General features: G+C 44.0%; 1 protein-coding gene across 2 annotated transcripts in view; it reads right to left on the bottom strand.

Moving 5' to 3' along the window:
- Nucleotides 1-23523, bottom strand: part of LOC129381371 (uncharacterized) — a 51211-nt gene extending 27688 nt beyond the window's left edge. For both annotated transcript variants that reach the window (XM_055064158.2, XM_055064159.2), the window contains exons 1-5: nucleotides 23274-23523; nucleotides 21327-21403; nucleotides 18828-18954; nucleotides 3953-4026; nucleotides 1393-1534 (exon numbers count right to left, since the gene is read on the bottom strand). In XM_055064158.2, coding sequence (XP_054920133.1) covers nucleotides 1393-1534; nucleotides 3953-4026; nucleotides 18828-18954; nucleotides 21327-21403; nucleotides 23274-23395 — 542 coding nt within the window. In that variant the 5' untranslated portion in view covers nucleotides 23396-23523. The remainder of the gene's footprint in view (nucleotides 1-1392; nucleotides 1535-3952; nucleotides 4027-18827; nucleotides 18955-21326; nucleotides 21404-23273) is intronic.
- Nucleotides 23524-25999: the final 2476 nt, after the last annotated feature.

The following is a 25999-nucleotide window of genomic DNA, read 5'->3' as shown; positions in this document are numbered from 1 at the left end:
CATATCGAATACGAAGAAAAACTTCCGCGTTCAAATTTTCCTGCAGTGTTTGTACGAAGTCTTAAAATTCGACTCGAATGCTAAATGCACACCCGTCATGCCGGAGGCATAGAACTGCCGACGCGCACATAATATATCCCCCTATAGCAGCCAGCAGAAATACGCCAAATACTTCAGTATTTTCATGGAGAATTGAATAAATATGCTGCCGAAGAAGTTTCTCTTTTTTGCATCTTATCATCTCGTTGTGCAAATATGCATTACAACCTTCATTGCAATCTTCATGGATGCAATATAAATACCACGTATTTCTCTCACTATTGTTTCCGAGGCCAACAACATTTTTCTCGATGAGTTAGCGAACGCTGCAAGCGTTGAGTTAAGGCATTGCTGATACATCTTTTCTTCCGTTTATGGAAGAAAAAAAAAACGGGCTGAAGAGCCGAGATGTGCGCGCCGACTGTATATGTCTTCGCTCCTGCCTATTCCGCTTTTTAAATTGGTTGCTATTGTTGCGGTAATGTGCTATTTACTTGTACACTTGTTATTGTTGCGGTTGTTCACGAGACTCATGCAATGCTATGGTTTGGTTCGAGTCGTGGTGTTACCTTGTACGTCGTTTCTAATCATTCCACCTTGGCCGGTATCGAGACCGAATTATTTAATAAAGAAATCAGAACTATCAAACAAACAAATTTGTTGGCTTGAACTAGTTAAATTCCAGCAAATGTACTCATCCTAATTGTGTTTAGGTATGCAAGTGAGAAAAATTATGAAATCGCTAATTTTAAGAACAGTGGAACCATACCATCTGCAAAGCTAGCTACTGAAAATATATCGCAGTTCTATTAGCTGATTCTCTTGTAGAATCCCAAGAGGATAACTTTATATCAATTTGCAGTTTGCTTGAAATCGTAACAACGTGCGCGGGCATTGGCGATGATCTACTCATAAAATAGGAAATTTCAGAGTGCTGTGTAATATTGAATTTGGTGCATTTTACCTGCTTTATTTAGCGCACTATAGAATCGTAGCGTAATTTTCATTGCTGAGTTAAAAGATGAAATGTTTCTTGAACTTCTCAATGTTTTCTTAAGTATATGACAAATCGATAATGTAATTCCTTGAGTTATGATACTATCACCTTTTTTTTTTTTAAATGCCATAAGCTTCAATACTCGTACATTGTGTTGTCAAGCACATTGATTCCTCCCTTTCAACGTACTCAGGCAATAGATCCTGCTTGTTTTCGCCGACGCCAAATTTTCTGAACAGCAGGTCATATTTAGCAGTTAGGTCATCGGAACTTCCATCCATCGCACGTGTGCGTCAGTGCAAGCGTAATTCTTGGAGGAATTGAGGAATACAAACATTTTTACAACAATCGCTCACCTAGCGTTGTTTCCCGAAGTTCGCGAAGCTTCCTCTGTGCCAGTCGGGCTCGTACTGGCCACTGCGTATTCGCCGCCGCCACTGCTGCTGTAGACTGGAAGTGTGAGACCAGTGCTTCCGGTTTCTGTCTTGTCTGTATGCTCTGAAAGCAGAGTTGCTGATTGAGAAGCAAGTAGAATAAGAAGCAGCAAGTTTTCTTAGAACCTTGATGCTAGTCTGGCGCTTGTATTCGCTGCTCATTCTCACATTTCTGCTCAACAAATGTAAAAGCTTTTGGGAAGATCATCTGCTCTGGCTAAGGTACTGCTGAATTAAACTGCAATTTTTACCTTCGAAATTGCTAGGGCCTAATCCAGCTTAAGACGAATTAGTTAACCCCCAAACGCGGTGAAACGTTCATGAACGAGAGAATTGTCAGCCGCTTGGCCACGTAAAATTCGTACTTGTCGGGCATGATGAAAAAAAAAAAAGAATGTTTCATCTACTGCAAAGCTCTCACTCCAAAAAACCCGGAAAGGTTATCTTTGTTCATTCCTGCTGTTGGCTCACTTTCGGATGCCTATGGTCATGTCAAGGATGGAACCACTGTCGCGTACAGATTTGTAAAACGTTTCTTTTTGTACAAACAAAAAACATCGTGGAATTACAATACACCTTGGGAATAAACGTGATGCGAAGCATTTTCTATGGCTAGGGAGTATTTATGTGGGTTCCGCGAAGCCTTACGAAACGCGCCAGAGTGTACGAGTAAATCGGGTAGTTGAGTGCGTGACGATGGCAGCGCGATTACCACGTCGAAGACGATCGTATGAAGACAGCGGCATGACTGCCGCAGCCGTCTGACACGTATTTATACCTGCCAATGATTTGATTCAGCAGAGGTGCTGAACAGGTATCACCGAGAGAGACCGGTTTGGTGTCGTAATATGCGTTAGGAATTAGCCTTATACAACGGTATAAAGTGCATTTTTATGTATGTATCACACCGCTAATGTTGAGCGATGATACCCCTTGTATCAGAAAATTTTATTTTCGAATCTGTTCAACCTTGCCCGATCATGAAGTCGCTACAAAGTCGCATAGGTTTTACGAACCACACATTATACGTTTCACAGATCTGAGTGCCTCTAGAACAATAGAAGCACGCCTGCGATCACGGTCTAATTTCTTTTACATCGTGGACAATTGGGGAACCGGGCTTTTTGCTCGATGGAAGATGTGCGAGTCGAGTCGGTCGTTTATTGAAACAGCCCCAGACAGGTACCTACCTACCATAATTCGTTGATTTAAATATCACACTTATGGAGAAGCTTTGCTTTTGTTGGAGATCCGCAACTCAGTATTACAACGGCGCCAAACAGACGAACACAATAAACCTGCCTGGAATGACAAGTTCTGCCGGCGGTAAATGAAACCCGAACGGCGGGGCGTGTGGTATGGGCATAGTGTGGCAGTTCAGTAATCACGATTGAAAGTCGCAGACATACTGTTTGATAGCAGTGTGGGAGGACACTCCCCCTATAGTGACATATTGTCGTTTTTGTTCTGGTTCTCATATCTGATAACGAGAAATTGAAAAAAAAAAGAAAGAAAGCAAGAGCTAGAATTTTGAAGTATAAACCGCGTATGAGCGCACACTGCGGCGATACTGTATGCTCTACCGTATGCCCAATATCGGCGTCAGATGAAACACGAACAACGGTTCGTGTGCAATAGTTTGCGCCGTCATTACCGCGGCGTCGTCTTTTCTCTCCTCCAAATAAAAGATAACCGGAAGAGAAAACTAAGCAACGCAGTATAGGGGGAGCATCATCGCTCAGGGCGGTCAAACCAGATATTCGTGCCTGTAAATTGTGATGACTGCATAGAGCGTACTTTACTTTCAGTTATGCGCTCTGCTGTTCGCGTTTCATTCGAAGTCCTTAGTACATACTCTGTCTTACGTTGTTTTCATCCACGTCTGCTGTTCTTCATTCCATCCAATGATTACGATTATTCAGCAGGAACCTATTTTCGTGCAGTCCATGGTAACTAGACGCGCAGCCCAGTTCGATTCATCATGTAGTTTCCCACTTCAGCAAACAGCCCCAAGAAGAAGCACTGCTGCTAATCCAAGATTTTAAGAGCCTTACCGCTGATTTCTCTTTCCACGACGAGGGCATGATATCTTGTACAGTAAACGAAGAGCACCTGCTTCGCAGCTGGGACGAACACATTTCAAATGGCCAGGAGGTGTCTTGTGGTGAATGTTACATTCAGCTTTTTTTTGGCAGACCTCTATCTTACAAATGCACATATTGCTTTCATACGTCTGTTAAATGTGCATCGGGAATTGCTGAAAGATAATATACGAACCATCCTAATGATTAGAAGATTAGAAGAATATTGTGGCTATGCAACCATGCAAAATCTCCAGCTCAGATTGCGCAGAACCACGTAGCTGCGAGCCAGCGGTGATGATGTTTAAATGGGTCATGTGCCCTAGCAGACGTTACATTCATCAATCACCTTCAAGGCGAGACGTGGTATAACAGCCGGTAAAAAACCTTCTCAGACTTACCGAAGACGGTGGACGTGCTTTCAGCCGGTTGGTACTGCGTGTTCCCTTGGTGAACCATGGTGCTCTCGGAAATTCTAGAACACAAGACAGATAGTCAGATGAACTGTAGGCCTCAATTAGGTAACCGGGGTCGAACAAAGATTGTAGCTGAAGCCAAAGTTTCGGCAAGGGCACGCAACTCATGAAGTACAGAGATATATGCAGACACGCCAAGGTAGACATTCAAACATCTGGTAAACAGATATGTTCTAATGAGGCAATGTACCGCAAGCTACGAGATCGAAATGAAAAAGTATTTTGCAAAGACGAATGGCGAAGCTACTACAGGTATAGCAAGGTAATAGATTAAACGAAGTAGAGCTCGTGGCATTATAGACAGCGTAATGTCCAATAAGAATTCGCTCATTAACCAAACACTTATTGTGGCATGTGCGCCAAGACACGCATAATAACCTAGCGACTACGAATACTTGTAGTCACAACAATGGCTTTACAAGGAAAACCAGTAAACTACAGGTGCTTGTCCAAAACCGAAGGTTGCCTGATGCCGCTTCTTTTACCGTTGATTTCCAAAGAACAGATCAGGTCACCTACAATACTTGGTCATCGGGAAGCCAGTTCGTACCAAGGAGTCCTCTGCTTGCCGTCTCTTGGTTACAACCCCCCCACCCCCCCACTCCCTTATGCAGAAGTTCACGCGACTTCCGAGAGTCTGCCTGGGCCTCACATGTGTCGTGAGAATTAGGACAGAGTGGAGTTGGCGACGATGCGAGCAGGCCTCAAAAGTTGCTGTGGTGAAGTTTGTGACAATAATGCCTGGAGGAACATCTGGCGCCACCGTCTATGCCAGTTCGCTAACGGGCGTTGCGCCGCCTTTGAAATGCCGGGATCTGGGTGTCCGAGGCGTCGTCTCAAACCTGGCATGGCCTGAAACATGGCCATCGCTTCATAGATAAAGATTTCTTCAAATGAAACATTTGTAAAATGTTTTCATTAACCACCATTTGGTCTTTCAATAAACTTTACCCATCTACAGTACATAAGCATGCGCTCACAAACCGTTCCGATGCTAATGCAAATCTTGCCTGTTCTCCAACTTCACCAGCCCGCTAGCCCACAATGCGTTTCATATAATTGTAACTCCCAGCACAAGTCACCTTTCTTCAATAACATTTTGTTCGTGTAATTAAGAAGATACGGCTCCATACGTACTGTACTGCTCTTTAGTTACCAATTTCGTACACAAATGAGCCCTTATTAAAGACGAAACGGTGCTTGCCTGGCCCTCATTCGAGGTCTCCTGGATCTGCGAGAACAATGCTCATCCATAGTCACCACATCCCGCATATTCATGCATCCAACGAAACAGCGCAGCGCCAGTTTTCTTCTAATATAGTGAGAACCTCTATGACTCGTGTATTTACACGCAACAAAGAACGCTCATTCATGAACGCCTACTGCAGCAGTGGCGGTTGGCGTGGTTGACGGAATTCGCGTCTAAAATCACAACTGAAACTTTTGCAGTGTGATCATCCCTTCAAGTTGGCCGCTGTCCGATAAGGTTCATCTGAAGAACAAGCTGCCTTTACTACGGATCGCTGGGGCACGTGACCCTTGACCCTTGCCACTGCCAGATACTACATAAGGAGCGACGCTCGGCCAACGCATTCCTTCTTTGGGCAGCAGCAGTGGCGGTTGGCGTGGTTGACGGAATTCGCGTCTAAAATCACAACTGAAATTTTTGCAGGTTAGTGGAACTCGTTTGAAATATTGTATTGTATTCATTTTTTTTTCTGCCTCTTCCGCTGCTGCTGCTGCTTTGAGTGCTGTTTTGACTATTGTCACATGTATAGTTTTGCTCTCGAGTAATAATGACTGCAGAGGCATGTTCGTTCTGCCACTCCGTGTTTAGTCATGATGATGTCGTCATACAATGTGTCGATTGCACTGGTCACTTTCACGTCGGGAAATGTAGTGGCATCACTGTTAGGTCCTTTAGGATGATGAAAGACGCCACGAAGAAGTCACTTAAATGCCCTACATGTAAACTTGCTGTAGTGAACACCGACACAGCGGGCCAATCTACGAGCCTTCAAGCCGATCTTGCTGAAATAAACAAAAAACTGTCGCACGTGCAATCCCTAGAAGCAAAATTAGATAAGTTGATAGGCTTACAAGACACTGTGCAGAGCATAGAAAGGTCAGTACAACATTTGTCTGATACTTACGATAACCTAAAAGAAGCTCTAAAGCGGCAGGAACAAGGTATCGGTGAATTGCGCCACCGAATGGAGACCGTTGAGCAGTCGCAAGACACAACAATGCTCTCAAAGTTAAAGGAAGAAATAAATGCTCTAGAACAATACAGCCGAAAACAGAACATGGAAATTCATGGCTTGCCTCAACAAGAAGGCGAGAATCTGTTAACTGAAATAAATAAGATTGCTACACAGCTTGACCTCCCGCCATTATCTGAAAAAGATATTGACGGAATGCACCGTCTACGTGCAAAAGAAAACGGGGACCCTGTTGTTCTCGTTCGTTTTGCTAGCAGAACACTGAAGACTACATGGTTCGAAAAGAAAAAAATCCTCAGGAACAAAACGCAGGGCATTAAATTTTTTGACAACTTGACTGCAACAAACAAGCGGTTGCTTTGGCTTGCAAAAAACAAGGCAAGAGAATTGAACTATCAATTCGTTTGGAGTTCACAAGGAACTATCTTTGTACGCAAGCAGCCGAATGCTCGAGCGATAAGGCTCGCCATAGAAAGCGATCTAAGCAAAATCGTATAAGGATCAAAGACCACAAACACGGAACCATATCACAGTGTTACGTCTTTCAACAGTTTAGTAACGAAAAATACTTGCTTCCATGAAAACGGGCTTAAACTGTTTCATATGAATGCACAAAGTTTAAGAAACAAACAGGTTGATATTGAGACATACCTATCTCAGCTGAACTGCTGTTTTGATTTCTTAGCTTTTTCGGAAACTTGGTATGCGAGCGAGTATGACGTCATACATTTCCCGGGCTACAGGCACGTTTCAATTTATCGTTCAAGAAAACGAGGTGGTGGTGTATCTCTTTACATTCGTGAATGTCATTGCTGCGAAATCTTGGCTGAATTTACATGTGTGACTGACGATTTTGAATGTGTTGCAGTAGTTTCTCGGAATATTATGATTGTTGCTGTCTACCGCCCACCTCAAGGTGCTCTAACGAAACTGCTTCACTATATGGATTCGGTACTTCAACTTGCTAGCGTGAAGAAATTACAATCGGTAATTGTTGGTGACTTCAACGTTGACTTATTTTCAAAAAGTAATGACAGGATCCAACTTATTGAAACTATGCTAGCAAATGGCTGTGAAAACCTTATTGAACTTCCTACGCGGATAACTTTGAACTCAAGAACATTGATTGATTTATGTTTTACTTCTATCGCAAAAGATGAGACATGTTCTGGAGTGCTCAGTTCGGGCATAAGTGATCATCTGCCGCTTTTTGTCGCATTGCTATTTCGTGTGCGCACAGATAACAAACATCACTTCAAGCGGGTCATAAATAATCGCACTATAGGGATATTTCAAACGTTACTTTCCAGTGTAAATTGGTCTGATGTTTATGCTGAAGAAAATCCTACAGCATCTTATGATGCATTTGTATCCAAAGTGAAACAAGTATACAATGTAGCATTTCCCTCCGTGCCTGTCGTCAAGCATAAAAAAGCTAGAAAGGAATGGGTAAATCAACAATTATACAAGCGCATACAACACAAAGACAAATTATTCAATAACTTCTTAAAGACTCGCGACCCTGACATGCTTAAGGAGTTTAAACAAGTTAGAAACAAGCTGAGCAGTGATCTCAAGAAAGCTAAATTGCAGTATTACGCGCATAGATTTGAAGCCTCTATGAGTCATGGTCATAAAACGTGGAACATATACCGCGAACTAATAGGGTCATCTTCACCGAATGTGCCACACGAAATTGTTGTAAATGGAGACACGTACTATGGTAACGATGCAGCTAATTTATTTAATAATCATTTTGTTAATGCCGGTGCTTCAGCTTCTACGTCTGCTTCTTGCACTGAACGTAATGTTCGAACTTATATAAAACATCGCGTCAAAGAGACCATATTTCTTATGCCTACGTCTGAAACTGAGATTTTTTCTGTTCTTAATTCCTTGAGTAACAAATCAGCTGCTGGCGAGGATGACATTAAAGCCCAGCCTAATAAAGCAGTTGCTCACATAATCTGTGGCCCCATGGTACACATTTGTAACAGTATATTATCAAGTGGAATTTTTCCTAATACAATGAAAATAGCTCGTGTCGCTGTAATCTTTAAGGGTGGAAAACACAATGACTTGAATAATTATAGACCAATTTCAGTATTGCCGGTATTTTCCAAAGTGGCTGAACGTATTATATATAAGCGTCTAAATAGTTTTTTTCTGGATAAAGGCGTTATCTCGGATAAGTAGTATGGTTTTCAGAAGAATAAATCGACCGAAATGGCATTATTAAAAGTCCGAGATACAATAATAAATAACATCGAAGAAAGAAACTTTACCATTGGTATATTCCTAGACTTTCGCAAGGCTTTTGATAGCATTAAACATAATATATTACTAGACAAACTCCAAGATTATGGCATTAGAGGCATAGCATTAGAACTTATGCATAGCTACCTTGAATCTAGATTTCAGTACACTTCCTTGAAAGGTTACAGTTCTGAAAAGAGCATGATTAAATATGGGGTACCACAAGGCTCCATTTTAGGGCCATTATTATTTATTATTTACATAAATGACCTAACTAACATTCCATTGACAGAGGAAATCATACTGTATGCTGATGACACTAATGTCTTTTTTTCCGGAGCAGACCTTCACGAACTAGAAGTTACCGCAACCCATTGGTTGCAAGAACTTAGCGAGTGGCTCTATCTAAATAAACTTGACTTAAATGCAAAAAAAACGAAATTCACAGTTTTTTTATTCCAAGAATAAGCAAACGGACCACGACGTAAAGCTTTTTTATTCTGGATCGCAACTTGAACATGTCTCAAGCCATTCGTTTCTGGGTGTTACATTTCACAAAAACCTAAGCTGGGCAGAACACATAAATAAGGTACGCACTAAGGTTGCACGATCTGTCGGCTTGCTACAACGGATCCGATGCATTGTGCCTATCGGGCTTCTCATACAATTGTACTTTTCGTTTGTGCACTCGCATCTTAGCTACTGCCTCTTGGTATGGGGAAACGGTAATAAAACAGATATAGAAAAATTGGCAGTTTTGCAACGGCGAGCTGTCCGGTTGCTGAACGTCTCAAAACAATACATAGGATCTTCTATACTAATGATGCGCTACAACATTCCTAATATTAGAGACTCTTACAAAACAAAGATCTGTATACGGCTATTTAAGCAGATCTCCAGCAACAGGGAACTATTTTCTACTCTTTACCTGAGTAGAGACACGGGATACAACCTACGTCACACATCAATAGTATTAAAGAAACCAAGGACAAAATATGGCACGCAAACGATCGAATATGAAACCATTTCTTTATGTAATATGTACCCTAACATTGTTGACGAAGCTATAAATTCTAGAACAATTCACAAATTTAAACATGCAATACAAAACATAATATTTTCTGATCACTGTGTGTTTAACGAATGTTAATAAAGTTTGTTTATTATCAATAGTAATGTTATTAATGTTATATTCTGAATGTATAATTTTGTTAATAACAGAATGTTCTTATTTTTCCTGTGCTGTATTTATTCAGTTACTTGCTATTTGGCAAACGGTTTATACTTTTCATTGTTTAAAATTTTGCTGTAAATAGTTTTGAAGTTTTGTGTCATATTAGTTGTACTTTGTTATCAGTTGACTGCTACTTCTGCTGCTCCAGCGAGGTAAAGGCCTTAGTCAGGAGGATTACGCCCTCCTTTTGCCTTACCTTGCGGGCAAACCTTGTATTTATGTTGCCCAAATAAATAAATAAATAAATAGAATAAAAAAATAGATGATTTACAGAACTTGCGATTACGGGACGACTCGCCTAAGCAGGCGCTTTGAAAGATAGACATATTCCGTGGATGCGTGCGCAAAGGTGCACACTATTATTTATATTGGCTGGAGCTTCAACTTGCGGCATGCTGGCATGCAGCAAGCTCTTCAGAATGTAACAGTGGTCGTGCGGTATTGTAGTGTCTTCGGGATCGTCCCACGTATGGGGAGTGCTCAACGCCTGCGTCATTGATCTCTCGCCAGAAACTGTCGAGGCACTTCTTAACGTGTTCCACGTATCATCTCAAACTCATGCAAAAAACAGCGACCCTGGCCATTTAGCGATTGTTCATGGCGGAGACATGCACACCCATTTGGGAAACAGCGTAGCGTCATTTGTCAACGCGTCCCGACGGAGTTGTCAAGGCCTGTTTTGCCGCTCTACGGCACCCTATTTTTTTTTCTCAGGCGCCAACCTTGACGTGCTACGAAAGGTCCACCACTTGAAGAAAACGTAGGGAATTGATGCCGCCACCGCACAAAGGAGAGTACATGATGCGGTAAGGGGTAGTGGTGAAAGTAAGCATTGCGCTGTTTGTATTTTCGTTTTAAATTATTGTCACTTTGCAGTGACCCTGCACACCGACAAAGTATGAAAACTGGGAGCTACAAATATAACTCTTTATTGGGTGAAGTTCCGCCCATCAAAACATGTAACTCTCATGCACAATGTCAGCAGTGAGCAAAGTTGGCGATTGTCGAGAACTCGATCTGCGGGGCAAGTGCATTGACTTTTATGCAGGGGATCCCAGCTAAATTTAGCCAGCGCTTAAAAATATGCCACTGCACTCTAATGCGACGCGACCAAATGCATGTTGCTGACTGTTGAATAGAGTAAATCACACTATTTTTATTCTGCTAATTGCATGGGGGGGGGGGCAGCATAAACCTTTATTATAAAACCAGCACATTATGATGCCAGGGCCTAAGCCTCCATGAGGGGACGTCAAGGGTTTGCCTCGCCGCCGCCTCACGGGCGTGCTGGGTCGCCCAGGTTTGGTCGTCAAGAGCGGAGTTCCGCAGAGCTTCACGCAACATCGACGAGAGGGGTCGTGGTGTTAATGTGTGTGTACTGTGATGAGCACTTCCACAGCATATGCGAAAGCGCAGCCAGGTGAGTGCCACAGTACCGGCAGTTGGGGATAGTGTAAACGTCTGGGAATATAAGGTGGAAGCCGACGGGTGAAGGTTACGTGTTTGTTTGTAGCAGACGCAGGGTAGTAGGCTGCGCCGGACTGAACTTGGGGTGAGGTGGGGGAAGGTTCGGCGACTGAAGTAAAAGGCCTTAACGAGACCGTTATAAGTGGTCATATTGTCAGTGGTGTCCAACTCGTCTCCAGTGACTCCGGCGTGGTTGACTAGGCCTCTCGCAATGGAGTGGGTGACCTGGTTGAGATTGGGAATGTGTGGTTGGACAGGGCCCGCATGGGCCGGGATCAATGTCAGGGAAATCATGCTGTCTTTAGAGTGTGGTGCCTAGCAGAGGATACTGAGCTTGTGGAGAAATACGGCCTTTGCTGAAGTTATTGGCGGCTGAGCGAGAGTCGCACACGATGGTGTGCCAGGTGGGATCTAGAGTGGCCAGGACAATGGCCACTTCTTCAGCCGTCTCGGCAGGGGGGTAGTGACGCTGGAGTCGTGGTGTAGGACTCCATCGCGTGTGGCGACGGCCACAAATCGTGTGCCATGGGAATATTGGGCTGCATCAACAAATGTGATGCAAGGTACGTGAGCAAGGGGTTTTATGATAGCTCTGGTCCAAGCTTGGCGCCAGGCCCTGTTATATTCAGCGTGCCAGGCACGTACCCAGGATTTTTTTTCGGGGGGGGCCCACCACCTCCATCATCATCATCATCATCATCATCATCATCATCATCAGCCTGTTTTATGTCCACTGCAGGACGAAGGCCTCTCCCTGCGATCTCCAATTACACCTGTCCTGCGCCAACCGATTCCAGCTAGCGCCGGCGAATTTCCTAATTTCATCGCTCCACCTAGTGTTTTGTCGTCCTGGATTGCGTTTCCCTTCTCTTGGTACCCATTCGGTAACCCTAATGGTCCAACGGCTATCTAACCGGCGCATTACATGACCTGCCCAGCTACATTTTTTCCTCTTGATGTCAATTAGAATATCGTCTATACCCGTTCGCTCTCTGATCCAAGCCGCTCTCTTTCTCTCTTAACGTTATGCCTGGCAATCTTCATTCGATCGCTCTTTGCGCGGTCCTTAACTTGCTCTCAAGTCTCTGCCCCATATGTCAGCACTGGCAAAATGCACTGACTGCACACCTTACTTTTCAATAATAATGGGAAGCTTCCAGTCAGGAGCTGGCAATGTCTGCCGTATGCGATCCAACCTATTTTTATTCTTATGTGAATTTCCTTCTCATGATCAGGGTTCCCTGTGATTAATTGACCTAGGTAAACGTACTCCTTCACAGTCTCTAGTGGCCGACTGGCGATCCTGATCTCTTGTTCCTCTGCCCGGCTATTTATCATTATCTTCATCTTCTACATATTAATATTCATCCCCACTCTTACACTCTCTCTGTTAAGGTCTCCAATCATTTATTGTAACTCGTCTGCATTGTTCTTGAATAGAACAATGTCATCGGCAAACGGAAGGTTGCTGAGATATTTGCCGTCGATCTTTACTCCTAAGCCTTCCCAGTTTAATAGCTTGAATTCTTCTAAGCACGCAGTGAATAGCTTTGGAGAAATTGTGTCTCCCTGTCTGACCCCTTTCTCTATAGGTCTCTCCCTGCTTTTCTTGTGTAGAATTAAGGTAGCTGTAGAACCTCTGTAGATATTATTACGCGAAGGACGAGTCAGTAAGACGAGAAACTATTTACATATTATATTTAAAACAACGGTTGCAGCGCTGACCGGTTAGAGTCACAGCGCGAGCCCAGTTCGTTCTTCCTCCTCTTTTCTGGAGTGATGGCGCCTACGCGCCTCGTTCAAACAAATACCACACGCATGTAGCAATATTTTCCAAGCATTTTACGTAAGCGTTCTGTACTCCTTGATTACGTAGTGCCTCTACGATTGCTGGTATCTCTACTGAATCAAATGCCTTTTCGTAATCTATATAAGCCAAATAGAGAGGCTTATTGTACTCTGCAGATTTCGCGATAACCTGATTGATGACATGGATGTGATCCATTGTAGAGTATCCCTTCCTGAAGCCAGCCTGTTCCCTTGGTTGACTAAAGTCCAGCGTTTGGAGATTATTTTGGTAAATATTTTATATAATACTGGGAGTAAGCTAATGGTCCCATAATTTTTCAATTCTTTAACGTCTCCTTTTTTGTGGATTAGTATAATGTTTGCATTCTTCCAGTTTTCTGGGACCCTTGCAGTCGATAGACAATTCGTATAAAGAGCCGCCAGTTTTCCAAGCATTATGTCTCCTCCATCTTTGATTAAATCGACTGTTATTCCACCTTCTCCTCCTGCTCCTCATCGTTTCATGTCTTGCAGGGCCCTTCCGACCTGATCGCTAGTTATAGGAGAGTTTCTGTATCCTGTTCATTACTGTTTCTAAGTGAGGTATCGTGACTCCTCTGGGTACTGTATACAGGTCAGCTTATAATTTTTCCGCTGCTTTTACTATATCTTCGAGATTGCTGATGATATTATCCTTCTTATCCTTTAGTGCATACATTATGGTTTGTCCTATGCCAGGTTTCTTTTTTACTGATTTCAGGCTGCGTTCATTTTTTATGGCTTCTTCAGTCTTTCTCATGTTATAGTTTCGAATATCAGTTATTTTCGCCTTGTTGATCAGTTTTGACAGTTCCGGGAATTGCGTAACGCTGTGCGGCCGCCAGTCCCATACAACCGCGTAGAGCGCAGGACTCTGCGATTCTAGACGTACTGCGCTCACCGCGAAAGGTTAGAAAAACACCCACATAAGCACAGCAGAGAAGTGGCTACGTGAGGCGGTTCGACCGATAACTGTAGAAGCGTCATTCAAAACAAGTCATTGTTCTCCACTTCCGGCGGCGTTTTCTCTATTTCCTTTTTAAATAAAAAGATATTGATCCTTAAATATTGTAATAAACAACGGTTAACTTTTTTATTATTGGCTTTTGCTTGCAGTTTGGTTGTTGCCTTGGCTCTCTCCCTTAGTAGATCGCTTAATTTCTCAACTCCTTGCGATTTTTGTTTCCAGTTGCCAGTTTCGCACGAAAAGTGCTATACAATTAGGGAAAAACAGACGAGGTAATGGGCGACAGTCGTCTTGCTTATGGGTTTAAGGGTTATTGCAGGGTTTCATGATGGACGCTCTTTCACATTATTTTATTTCCCACCTTATCTAACCCATATCACGTGTATATGGTTCCAGGCATCTGCCAGCGTCACGGCGAGCCGTAAACCAGGGAAATAAGAAAGCAAAGGGATAAGTTAAATGCAATTGGCGTTTTCTCCCGCCGCAACTCATTCCATGAGAGTACAGACCAGCTGAGTAACCCGCATCCCTCTCCTGGTCCCAGGATCAGCCTAAACAAAGAAGGTTGAACTAACAAAAGCAACAGCTATGCGCGTGACGGTTGAATAGATGGTGACAACTGAAGCGCATCTCAAGTTAATCGTGCGGGTGCGGAATCTATGAGAAAACTGTCCTTCACATTACAAGAGATGCCAATAACTACCGCCATCTAAAAGGAGTGAAAAAGGCAGCATAATGCTGACCGATGAACAGCTGCCAAGTCTCAACATTGATCTGGCGGCGCTTTAGGAATGTGTGAGGAGTGGTGGCGTGGGTGGGGAGGGGGGGGGTATGCCACTTGATTTCGGGGGGGGGGGCCCGGGCCCCCCCGGGGCCCCCCCTTGGGTACGTGCCTGCAGCGTGCATGTTTCTAGGGATAGCGTCAATGTAGATCCAGCTACGCATGTCAGTCGGCATGGATTGTTTGGGTCCCTGTTGCTGATGATAAGTGAAGCTAAGTGTGGATAGAATAAAACGTCCCGTTTCAGTAAGAGTGAGCCGTTCAAGCTGAGAGTGTTGTTGGGCTTGAGAGTTGGGCAAGGGTGTTGTGCACTCCAAGTTGGTTGAACAGTTCAGTGCTGGTGTAATGCGGGATGCCAAGTGCTTGCTTGTAGAACCCTCGAATGAGGGTGTCGAGCTTGTTTTGCTCAGCCCGGTACCAGTTGAGGAACGCAGCAATGCAGGAAATGTGACATAAGAAAGGAGTGCACTTGGTGGAGAAGGCTTTCTTCTAGAGTCCCCCTCGTTGGTTGGAGATACGTTTAATAAGGCGTAGGTTGCCTTGAGATTGGACACAGATCTTCTTGAGAGCCAACGGTTTGGGGCCATTGGTAGAGATGGTGAGGCCGAGGAACCGGATATTAGGGACATGTGAGATAGGACTGCCCTCTTGAAGGCGTAGGGTGATGGCGTCACAGTGTCGGTGATCAGATTGGTGTTTGGGAGAGCGACACCGCTGAATGGACTGCGCTGAACAGCGCAGTCTGGTTCCTTGAAGATATACTTCAACCGTGGCAATCGCCATTTGGATGGCTGACTCCACTTGACCATCACTGCCTCGGTACGCCCAGATGCTAATGTCGTCAGCGTAGATGGTATGGTTGATATTGTCGACTCGTTGTAGTTGCTTGACAAGGCCAATCATGACCAAGGTAAACAGTATGGGAGAGATAACTGAACCCTGCGGGGTGCCTTTGCGGCCAAGGGGAAGCTGGTCTGATCGTAAATCCCCGGCCGAGAGGGGGGCCGTGCGATTGCCGAGTGAGTCACGGATGTAATTGCAGGCTCGCTCTCCCAGGTGGAGGTGGGAGATCAGGTCAAGGATAGTTGCACGGGAAATACTGTCAAAGGCTTCAGTAAGGCCGAGCCCGAGAATGGCTTTCGTGTTACGGGAACGGTCGTTTAGTACATGATGTTTGAGCTGCTACGTAGCGTCTTGAGTAGAAAGGTAAGGGTGAAATCTAATGATGGTGGGGGGATAGATAGAGTTGTCTTCGAGGTGAGTGTTGATGCGTGCTAACGCATGTTCCACCAGGTTGTCTACGCATGAAGTGAGGGAGATAGATTGCATAATTATACGATTATTTGACAAAATTCAATTAAAATTTATTAATTATAATAATATTATTATTTAAAATTAAAAATTCTAAAAATTTCAATTAGGAACTTGCAGAACACTTTGCAAAATGCCCCATTAAACAGTCTAACTTTCTATTAGGAGTGTTTTCCCGTTTACTGCATATGCTAGCGAAATACAAAAAGAAATACCACATGATATGCCCGCATACCATCGTGATTGCAGAGCTCCTAAAGCTTTCGCTTTCCAAAGAACATAGCATCTTCCTGAGCATGCTGACGCTTAAATGGCGACATGGCAGTGACGCAGGCTCTGGCTGTGTGACTGATGTCCCCGATGTGCTTCCCTCGCGGCGGTTGGTGATGGCGATAAGCAGGTGTAGCGGCATCACATCCGGCTAAATGCTATCTTCCTTTGTACGCGGAGCGTTTGGGAGCGCTGCAATCACGTCGCGCAAGCGTTCATGTCACGTGGTATTTTTTTTTTATTTCGCGGGCATCTGTAGTAAGCAGAAAGACACTAAATCTTAATAGACAGAAAGTTGGAAACTGTCTTATCGGACGTCTTGCAACGTGCTCTACACCTTCTTATTGGAATTTTTTTGCCTGACTTAGGTGCTTCCAATGTCGGTAAATATTCTTTACTAATTATGCAATTAAGCAGAATACCAAAAATAGTGCGACTTACTACATAGAAGAGTCAGCACTGCATTTGGTCGCATCGTCTTAGAGTGCATCGGCACGTTTTTAAACTCGGGGTAAAAGTAGCTGGGACACTCTTGTACGACTTGTCGAAGGTTTCAGCGTAATCGCTGAGGCCCGCTATTCTTCCAGAAATTACTACGCAATTCGCCACACGCATGCAATCCGATTACACAGACAGGTTGCTGCGAAACTAAACAGATGCAATCCAAGATAACATTCCAATAAGTTCCAAATAAATCCGGCCCTTCTTGCGCTGAGCGACAACATTGAGTTGTTAGCGGGGCAATGCAGTCCCCGGAAAAAGATGAATAATGTTACGTCTCAACACCACCAATGATGTTAATTGAACGTTTTCTCCGCGTCAAACTAGTGAACCTCCTATCCAGACGTCAACGCGGCGTGCACAACGACTAAATGCGCTCCCCCCGCCATTATTCAGAAACCTGAGCAAAGGTAGACAGGCAGGGAACTACAACGACGAATTGATAGGCGCAGGTAATTAGACGAGTCAAATCACCCCGCTTCCCTCGGCACTTATCCAGCCGTCAAGACAGCGTGTAAACCGGCTTTTGCCTAGTTCCACGAAAAGCCCTCAGCCCGTCCTTCACCTAGCAGCCAGAGTGAAGAAAGTGGGGTGGGGGGGAGGGGCAAGGACGAGCGAACTAGGTGACAGCAGTTGATTTCTTTCCAAAGATCCCACGCCAGTTTTATCGGTGGCGGAGTTGCTGCGGCTTATGGTGAGCATGGGCATTGTATCTCCATGGAGTTGACGATGGTGATTTGCTGCTGGACAGTCTTAAGGTTCCCTAGTCGACTGGCCTAGGGAAGACGACGGTACTAACAGTAGACTATTTTCGAGAGCGAAGACAGCGGGTCCTGATTAGAACTGAGAGGCTTAACTTGCTCCTGCACCGGCGAAATCGTCCCAAGCACATTGACGTGACTTTCACAATTTATTTCTTGCTCTCTCACCGGAGAGAAAGAAAGAAAGCGCCAACTGAGATCAAAGTGGGGTCGTCTGGGCTGGTCAGGATACTGCCACTTGGTTGCACAAGCACTTCAACTTGCCGCCTTATCGGTGTAAGATACGCATGCGCACTCCGCTTAACGTATCACGTGTCAAAGTTACGTATCGTGCGAAGTGCAAACTGCTTCTCAACGGCCGGCTAAATACATAAGCTTGGCAATTGATTAATACAGTGCTAACTAATAGTTTTCTTCTTGTGGTCTTCGGAACGTTTTCATGGAGGTAAAAAATATTTAAAATACTGCCACCTGCAGTAGCGGGGACAGTGCAAAAGAAGAGACGGGAAGGATACGAATGAAGACGTGCGTGTTTTAACACCACCAACTCGATAGCCTGATCCAACCGCCGCTGTTTTTCAGGTGCCAGTGGTCCTTATCAAACGTTGCCAGTCCTCTTTGAAAACACGTGACTATAAAAACCTAAACTCAGTTATTACGTACCGAAATCATGGTCTGATTATAAGGCACGCCGTAGTGGTCGACTTCAAGTTAACTTCGAACGCTCTGCTTACTGCCGGCGTACCCATGCTGAATTGCCTCCGTAAACTTGGACATAAGCCTGTTTAATTTTATGTGCCTTAGATCAGCATCTTTCCTTCAGAATCTTTATGTATTCCATAGCGGGTAGTGAGTAAGCAGGTTACAAACCTGCAAGTGTACCGCACATTGAAGCGTGTTAACACGATCGAAGATCGGGTGAGCATATGTAGTTTCGTGGTTGCAACATGGGGTGTGCACGGTGCCATGTGGTGTTCACTCCTTACTCTGTGCTTGTCCGGTCGCACTGCTGCAACCATGAAGTATGTCAAGGCAGGCTGCTCCGGCCGAACGCTCAAAACTGCCAATGCAGTACTGTTTCAGCCATCAGAGCTAGGCCTCCCAAGAAGAAATAACAAAGTAGAGGCACTATTGTTACACGGGTAGCTATCCCAGTCGTCTTCGAGTTGTTTTGCATTGGAACTTTTCTAAATATGAACTTACGTGGCGCCGCCTTCAAAATTGCCTGATGCTGCCTCCATGCCAGCGCGGATTCTGCTGCGCCTTGCGTTATTGATGCTGCTGACGCACCCCAGTTGCTGGTAACTTGTGATGCCATTGTCAGGGACGCCTGTATGGCGTAAACGTATAGTAAAGTGTTCATTCGCCGTAGTGCAAGGGCAATTCATGGGAATTTGATATTTCATGCTCATTGTGCCAGGCAAGAAGCTTTTAGTGGGAGGGAAACTTTACTGTTGTGCCTCCGTACGCAGTGCTTTTTTTCTTTCTGCAACTTTCTTGAATGCATGCAAGAATTTCGTCGCGATGAAGAAGACAAGCGCGATCAAGATTGTGCAGTATTGATTTCTTAAGATTATCACGTTTTACCTCAAACCGCGAGCAGAACACCACAGTGTTCGAAGTGAAAAATGACATGGCGGTTTCTTGTGCGTGAAAAGCTTGACCCAATATATTGGCTGTGTTATCCAGTAATAAGCACAATAGATGGCTCACGAAGTTCTTGCTTGTTGTTCATCTATTACGAGCAGCAGCCATAGACGACAAAGAAAATTGAGAGATCGCATTTCTACCGAGGGATTTTAAATTTTTGTTTTACGTACGCCCCTAATTTATTGATTTATGGCAGATAGGTGCGTCATCCAACAACCTACTCGCCTTTCGGAAACTGGTTATCCGAAACCCATTTGGTGACTCCGGTAGCCGAAGTTTCGAAGCACCGGCTGTAAGCAGTGAGTGTTTTGCAGCTGATCACGAACGCTAAAACGGCTGTCCTCGCCAATCTTCCTGTGTAGGCCATCAGTAGACTATAGTACAACTTTCAAAAAGATTGCTCAATGCGCATATGTTAGAGTCGTATTGCAGACAGCAGATTAGCTTGGCACAGAAATGCGGAAGTGGTAATTCACGGGGCAATGCCACTGAACTGTGCAACGGAAAGTGCCAAAGAGCGTTAAATGTGCGGACTGTATGAATAGCGCTGCAAGTACTGTACATAGGTGCACATCTTCCTTATACTTGCGCAGAAATTGCGTGAAATTGAGAAGAAAACGCGAGAGACCTAAAAGGCAGAATTTGCGGCCAAGCCTTTCTCAAGATGACCGTCGACACTACTGCAGTTAGCAATAAAACAGCAGGGACACGCCGCATTGTTCAATAAAGCTTGATTTAGAATAGGAAAGCGAGGGGGGAATTTTCTAAGGATGTTTATGACATTGTTACACTGACATTCCGGATCCTCTGTGCCTTCGTACGTCACAGAAAAGAATAAACGCTGATTCCCAACCACCGAAACTAAATATTTGAGTTTCATCATCTTTGACTACGGATGAACTGCAGTGTGATTGCGTAGGCATAAATTAAGGAACTCATCTTTGTTGTCTGGCATTCTGAATATCATCAGTCGCGCCGTTGAAGTCGCAACGTTCGTCAGGCGGCGAAAGATGATGTCAAGATACTGGCACAACAAATGATGCTTGACGTATCCAAGGAAAGCTACTAACCTTACAAAAAAGAGCATTCACTTTGGAATGCCGCTGTCTCGGCATGGCGAAAATTTCCTTGTTAACAAATCATAACAATTTCTTGGTATTAGCACACGCATTGGAAATTGTTGGGTACTGTTATTGGTGCTCTGTCAACAAAAATAATGTTACAGAAGCCTATAGTTGGGTTACCTGGTAACGATTTACGGCATAAAAGCGCGAACAACTACGTAACAATTTTGTGGCTCCTTGCGTTGAATTTCAATAAATTGTGAAGGTTGTTTATGCTGCGGCTGCGACTTGGCTTGCCTGGTATGAAAGAGCCAAAGCTTAAATATAAACTTTTGTGCTGCCCCAAATTGCATGCTGTAACTTCTGCATTGGGCCGCAGCGGGATATGTCCGCTACTCGTAACATGCTATGTGTGAGCGATTATCGCGCTGTGCCGAAAATGTGACAGTACCGTTACGACCCTCCAGTGAAGACATCTGAAAGGCCGCCCTAATTGCACATCTTACTCTCCATTCGTATCAAAGCACTTGATTTGCCATCTAACTTGATCAGTTTAAGGGAAACATTATCACGATGTAAGCAGGACAAACCCACTGAGATTCTGCTTGGCAAATAAACTTGTAGACCAATGGTCAAGGGACGATTCCATTTACGAGTGAATTAGTCACTGCATGGAATGAACAGTCTCGGCTTCTACCAATATTTTGGAGTGTCCTTTACCAGATCACCAATACAAGAACACATTCATTCAGCAGCTTCTACTGCATAGGTAATGTATAAATTTGCATATATTCAATAAGCACAAATTTCTCAGGAAGGACTGTTATAAGCTGGCTCATGCAGAAACCGTCTTGACGGCACTGGAAAAGTGCATCCTTGTACGCAAGAAATGTACCACTCCCGCGGTAACCCTAGAGGATGTCTGCTACGTTTGTTGTGAACTATCTTCGCATGTTCCACCTGTGGCAAATGGCCATCACTTACGTACCTTCGACCTTGTAAGTCCCGTCGGTTATCGGCGTCGGCTGTGTGTTCCACTGGTACTTCCACGCGGCATCAGGAATGCTGCGTTTAATAAATAATTGGTCTGATAATTAGTAGCTGTGACAAAAATGGTTGAATTTATGTTTTATTAAAACAAAGTCCTGAAAAAGTAAAGTCATGTTTCCTAAACGGGCTGCTTGCAATTTTTCGTTCGCATCAAAGACTGACTATGCTGCCTGGCACAGGACGAACGGAACACCCGGGGCATTAAACGGAGCAGAGCACTCAGCCACTGTAGTCAAAACGGCACCTTCGCTTGCACAGACACTGTCAGTTTACCGCATAAAGTACTTACAATGGGTCCCACGCAGTTTGCTGTATAGAATTATTGCTTAACTTGCCGCAGTGAGAGATTCCTAACAATAATTTTGGAATATGATATTGATGCATGGGACATATTTATTGCATCAATAAATCAGGTTGAATTATAAGAATGACGCTGCGCCGATGGTTTCTGCAATTATGATGAAAGCCAGCCCTAATATTTGAAAAATTTGTATTTGCACCTTCCTGATGTGATTCGGCATCGCCGTGGTGAATGTGGCGTTTTCACGCCAATTACGATCATGACTCATCGATCCGGCAGCTGTGACTAATATGTTATAGTTTAGGTATTATATAAAAATTTGGGCTCAGATGACTTGCTCTGAAGAATACGAACAAATTTCTGTCTCTTAGCCAAATAATAATTTGAACACTTACGAACAAAACGACTAGATCGAATGAAATAATGATGAACTACAATGGAGTTCAAAAATATTTGTTTTCAAGCTATGCAAAGTTTACGTCTGTGTCACTCGCCCGAAGCTTTCTCAGAATACCTTCAAAGGTAAGGTTTATTGTGAGAACAGCATGATGAATATGCTGCGAAAGATAAAGTTTAACAAAAAAACAGTTGCAGTGCTACGTGCTACTTTATTTGTTTACAAATGGCAAAGAGTACCTTAGAATACCATGATATTTCACTTCTTTATTGGTGTGGCACAATCTCGCCCAAGTTATATAGTTCTTTGAAAGAGAAAACGACTTAAAGACCAGTAATCTAAACTTCACTTGTCAAAACATTAAAAATAGCAGCGAATACCTTCATCGCCCAACCTACTCCAAGCGGGAAAAGTATGTTTTCTAATTTATGCGTATTTGTTGCCCTTAAGCAGCACATTGGAATTGAAGAGCAATCGTGTTAAGCCAACTTGTGGCTTTTCATTCACAGGGTTTATGTTCCCAAAAAATAAACCTTTGAAACAAGCAGTACCATCTTGGTCACAGTTTCTTTTTAATTGACAAATCACAGTATTGTTGTGTAACTAGACCTGTACCTTGTGTTGTCTAGAAAACACTTACGTGGCGGCGCAGCAAGTGTTCACTCCGGTTCAAACTAATTCCGGGGTTTTTCGTGCAAGAGCCACGACTTGATAAAACGCATGCCACAGTAGTGGACTGAACATAAATTTTCACCACCGTTGCTTCTGTGACGATCACATAAATGCAAACGCCAACCTTTTTTCAGTGTCCTTTCATTGAAATACGGCAGTCGCACCTGAGATTGAATCCGGGACTTAGAGCTATAGCATCCCGTGGCGGGTGTGCAGTGTAATATTCACACACAAACAAAATATTTTTTCTTCTTTAAGCACGTTCGCCTAATGTCCTGAGAAATCTTATCCTGACCGTTAAACAGTTGACTTTGCGCTGAACATGGCAATATTTTCACACCACCCGCGCATTAACGCGTCTAGATCTAAGAAAACCTCCGATTGAAAAGCTCAAGTTTCCTGTCAAATGCACCCGTTTTAGGTGGGAACAAATGAACAGATATATATGCTTATTTTATGGGTCGTGTCAAAGGCTAACAGTATTGAATAAAAAATTAACAAGCTGTAAAACTCACGTTGTGTAGGCGCCCAAAGTAGATGAAACGCCCGTGGTACCACCACAGCTTGTACTTGCAATTGCCTCGTCCGCCATAATAAACTCAGGAGGCGTGTATTCGTAGCTTCTTTCATCAGCCATGCCTGATGTTTCGATGGAGTGGAACTGGCGTGTAATCACGGATGCGCAATGTTGAATGACCGCGCATGAGCACTCAATGCCAAGAAAGAACAGAAACTAATAAAACTTTTGTCACTTTGCGATTTCGATTAAAATGATACCGCACGGCTGGAAAAAACGAGGCGTTTGAAATTGCCACTAGCTTGACGCGACTGTGCAAATTCTTGAACGCTAGCAGAGGCGCCCCGATAGACCTTGCATGCTATCTTTCCGCGGAATGTCCTACCCAAACTAACCCTCACTTACAACAACAAAAACAGAAATGTACATTTATCGGATGATATCGCTACCCTTCTTTCATGCTCCTCTCAAAGTGAAGTGCCCATCTTGCTGGCAAGAAATTGTTGCTCGTGTAAGCGCTCGTGGAAGCGCAGGACGTGTATACAAACTAAGTTAGCCCTAGCTTGCGTATGATTACTAGCTGCTACAATTCTTCAGACTGCTGTGGCACACTCTAGCTCAGTTGAAATGAAGCAGGTTGTTCTCATCACCCTTAGAGTGGCGCAAAGCTTTGTTCCGTTACCCACAAATTGCAGTGCTGTCTTCGACAACCCCTAGCAATACAGAACTGCAACTATTTCGCACTTGCCGCGTTTCTTCGATAACGAACGCTCACGCGTCGTGCATAGCCATAGCTCAGCCATACCCCGCACACTGGGCACAGTTTTGTGTGATTGCTCCAAAGTCGTCAATTGCTTTTCACGCCAGCACGACCCAGCGCTGCAGTCGCTAAACAAAGTACGTCGCTGCCCCAATCGGCCCCTCGCACATTTGTGTTGCGCAAACTTTAACTAAACCCGCCGGGGTTGCTCAGTGGCAATGGTGTTGGCCTGCTGAGCACGAGGTCGCGGGATTGAATCCCGGCCACGGCGGCCGCATTTCGATGGGGGCGAAATGCGAAAACACCCGTGTGCTTAGATTTAGGTGCACGTTAAAGAACCCCAGGTGGTCAAAATTTCTGGAGTCCTCCACTACGGCGTGCCTCATAATCAGAAAGTGGTTTTGGCACGTAAAACCCAATAATTTAATTTTTTAAACTTTAACTAAAAATGGATTACAAAGAATGAAGTCCGCCACCTTTATAATAGTTACGAGTATGGAGCCAAAACAACCAAGGGGCCGCGAGCAGAAACAGCCCGAGTCAGCAGTCGAATCAGTTTTCCCTGTGCTCTCGCCTTGAGTGGATTCACGCCCGTATCTTCGCCGTCATTTGAATTACAAGGGGGACAGGTTCCATTTACTCGTGCTTCCACTGCTTCATGAAAATTGTTGCAGTACAGAAGCTTCCGCCACTGCCAACACGACTGGATAATGATAACAAATCGAACAAATTTAAGACGACTATCGCTATTGAGCTTGTTCTACATAGTGCAGGCTTCATTGTGCTTTTTGTATTTTCTGTAGCGGTGCCTGCTCAAAATAAGTTATAGTGAACAACAACAGGTGACTTTAACACGCTAATGGCTCAGACGACGCTCATTTAATGAAGTAAATTAAGTCTGTCTTTATTGCGTAAGGAAAAGTGAAAAGTCTCGCCAGCACACTGATTGCAGCGCAAGAGCACAAGCCGTCTCTCAGAAAGATAGCTGTCGACATACGCGATTCACTAACGTCACTTTAAAGCGCACAGTGCTCATTACGTGATGCGATCTAAGTCGAGTAATTAATTTCTTCCTATTGCCATATGCTGGTTTTAATTTTGTTTTTGCTACCTGTCCATGATGACATAGGTGACAGCATGAGGCCTTCGTACATGAATATGTGCTTCAAATGCAAAACGGAACGACTTTTATTTCCCTGCTTAGTATATCCAAAGCTTTCTATGTAGATTGTTCAATAAACATTGGCATCAAATACAAGCATATCTGGACATTGTTCACGTAATTACGTAAGTGAACTTATGCAACACTTTTGTCGTTGCGTGGTATGTCTCGTAAATACTTCTATTTATAACATATCTCTCTTGAAAATGAACAATTACAGTGTTTCTACCTATTTGCGACAAAGATGATGCCTTCTGAGCATGTTAAACACAACTACCTAATATAAATCTAGGTTAAAAATTATTGTCAAGAAAAAATGTACCGCACCCAATGTTGCCTTCGATGATCTGCTTCTAAACTAAAAAATGAATTCCAATAAAGCTTCTCTTAAGGTACTTCCCTCAGCTTGCTCACCAGCCTGCCTATGTGTTGGCCTACGCTGCGACTTACCTCTTTCATCTGTTGAAATTTTCCGTGCTAGAGAGTCGGCGAAGTATGCCCGCTGCTTCGTTTTGTTGCTTTCGCGTCTTTTTGCAATCATAATTCAGCCACGGGACCCGTTTTCCGCATGTTTTGCAATTAGTTTGTGGAACGAACGTTTTTAATGCGAAAGCGTTAAGACCCCCGTGTCGCAGAAAGTGCGGTGTCGGCGTCCGGCGGCGGCGTCCCCTCACGCCGAAGTTCCCACGCGTATATGAATGTGTATGTATATGCCACACCTCGCTTTATGGCATGCTGTATATGCGGATTATATTGTAGCATCATTCGGTCAGAGAAGCTGATCAGACCTTCCCTTACATTT

Source organism: Dermacentor andersoni, chromosome 11 (assembly GCF_023375885.2).
Source record: "Dermacentor andersoni chromosome 11, qqDerAnde1_hic_scaffold, whole genome shotgun sequence".
Taxonomy (NCBI): Eukaryota; Metazoa; Arthropoda; class Arachnida; order Ixodida; family Ixodidae; genus Dermacentor; species Dermacentor andersoni.
The sequence above is the reverse complement of the archived record's forward strand: the minus strand, read 5'-3'. Positions and strand labels throughout refer to the sequence as shown.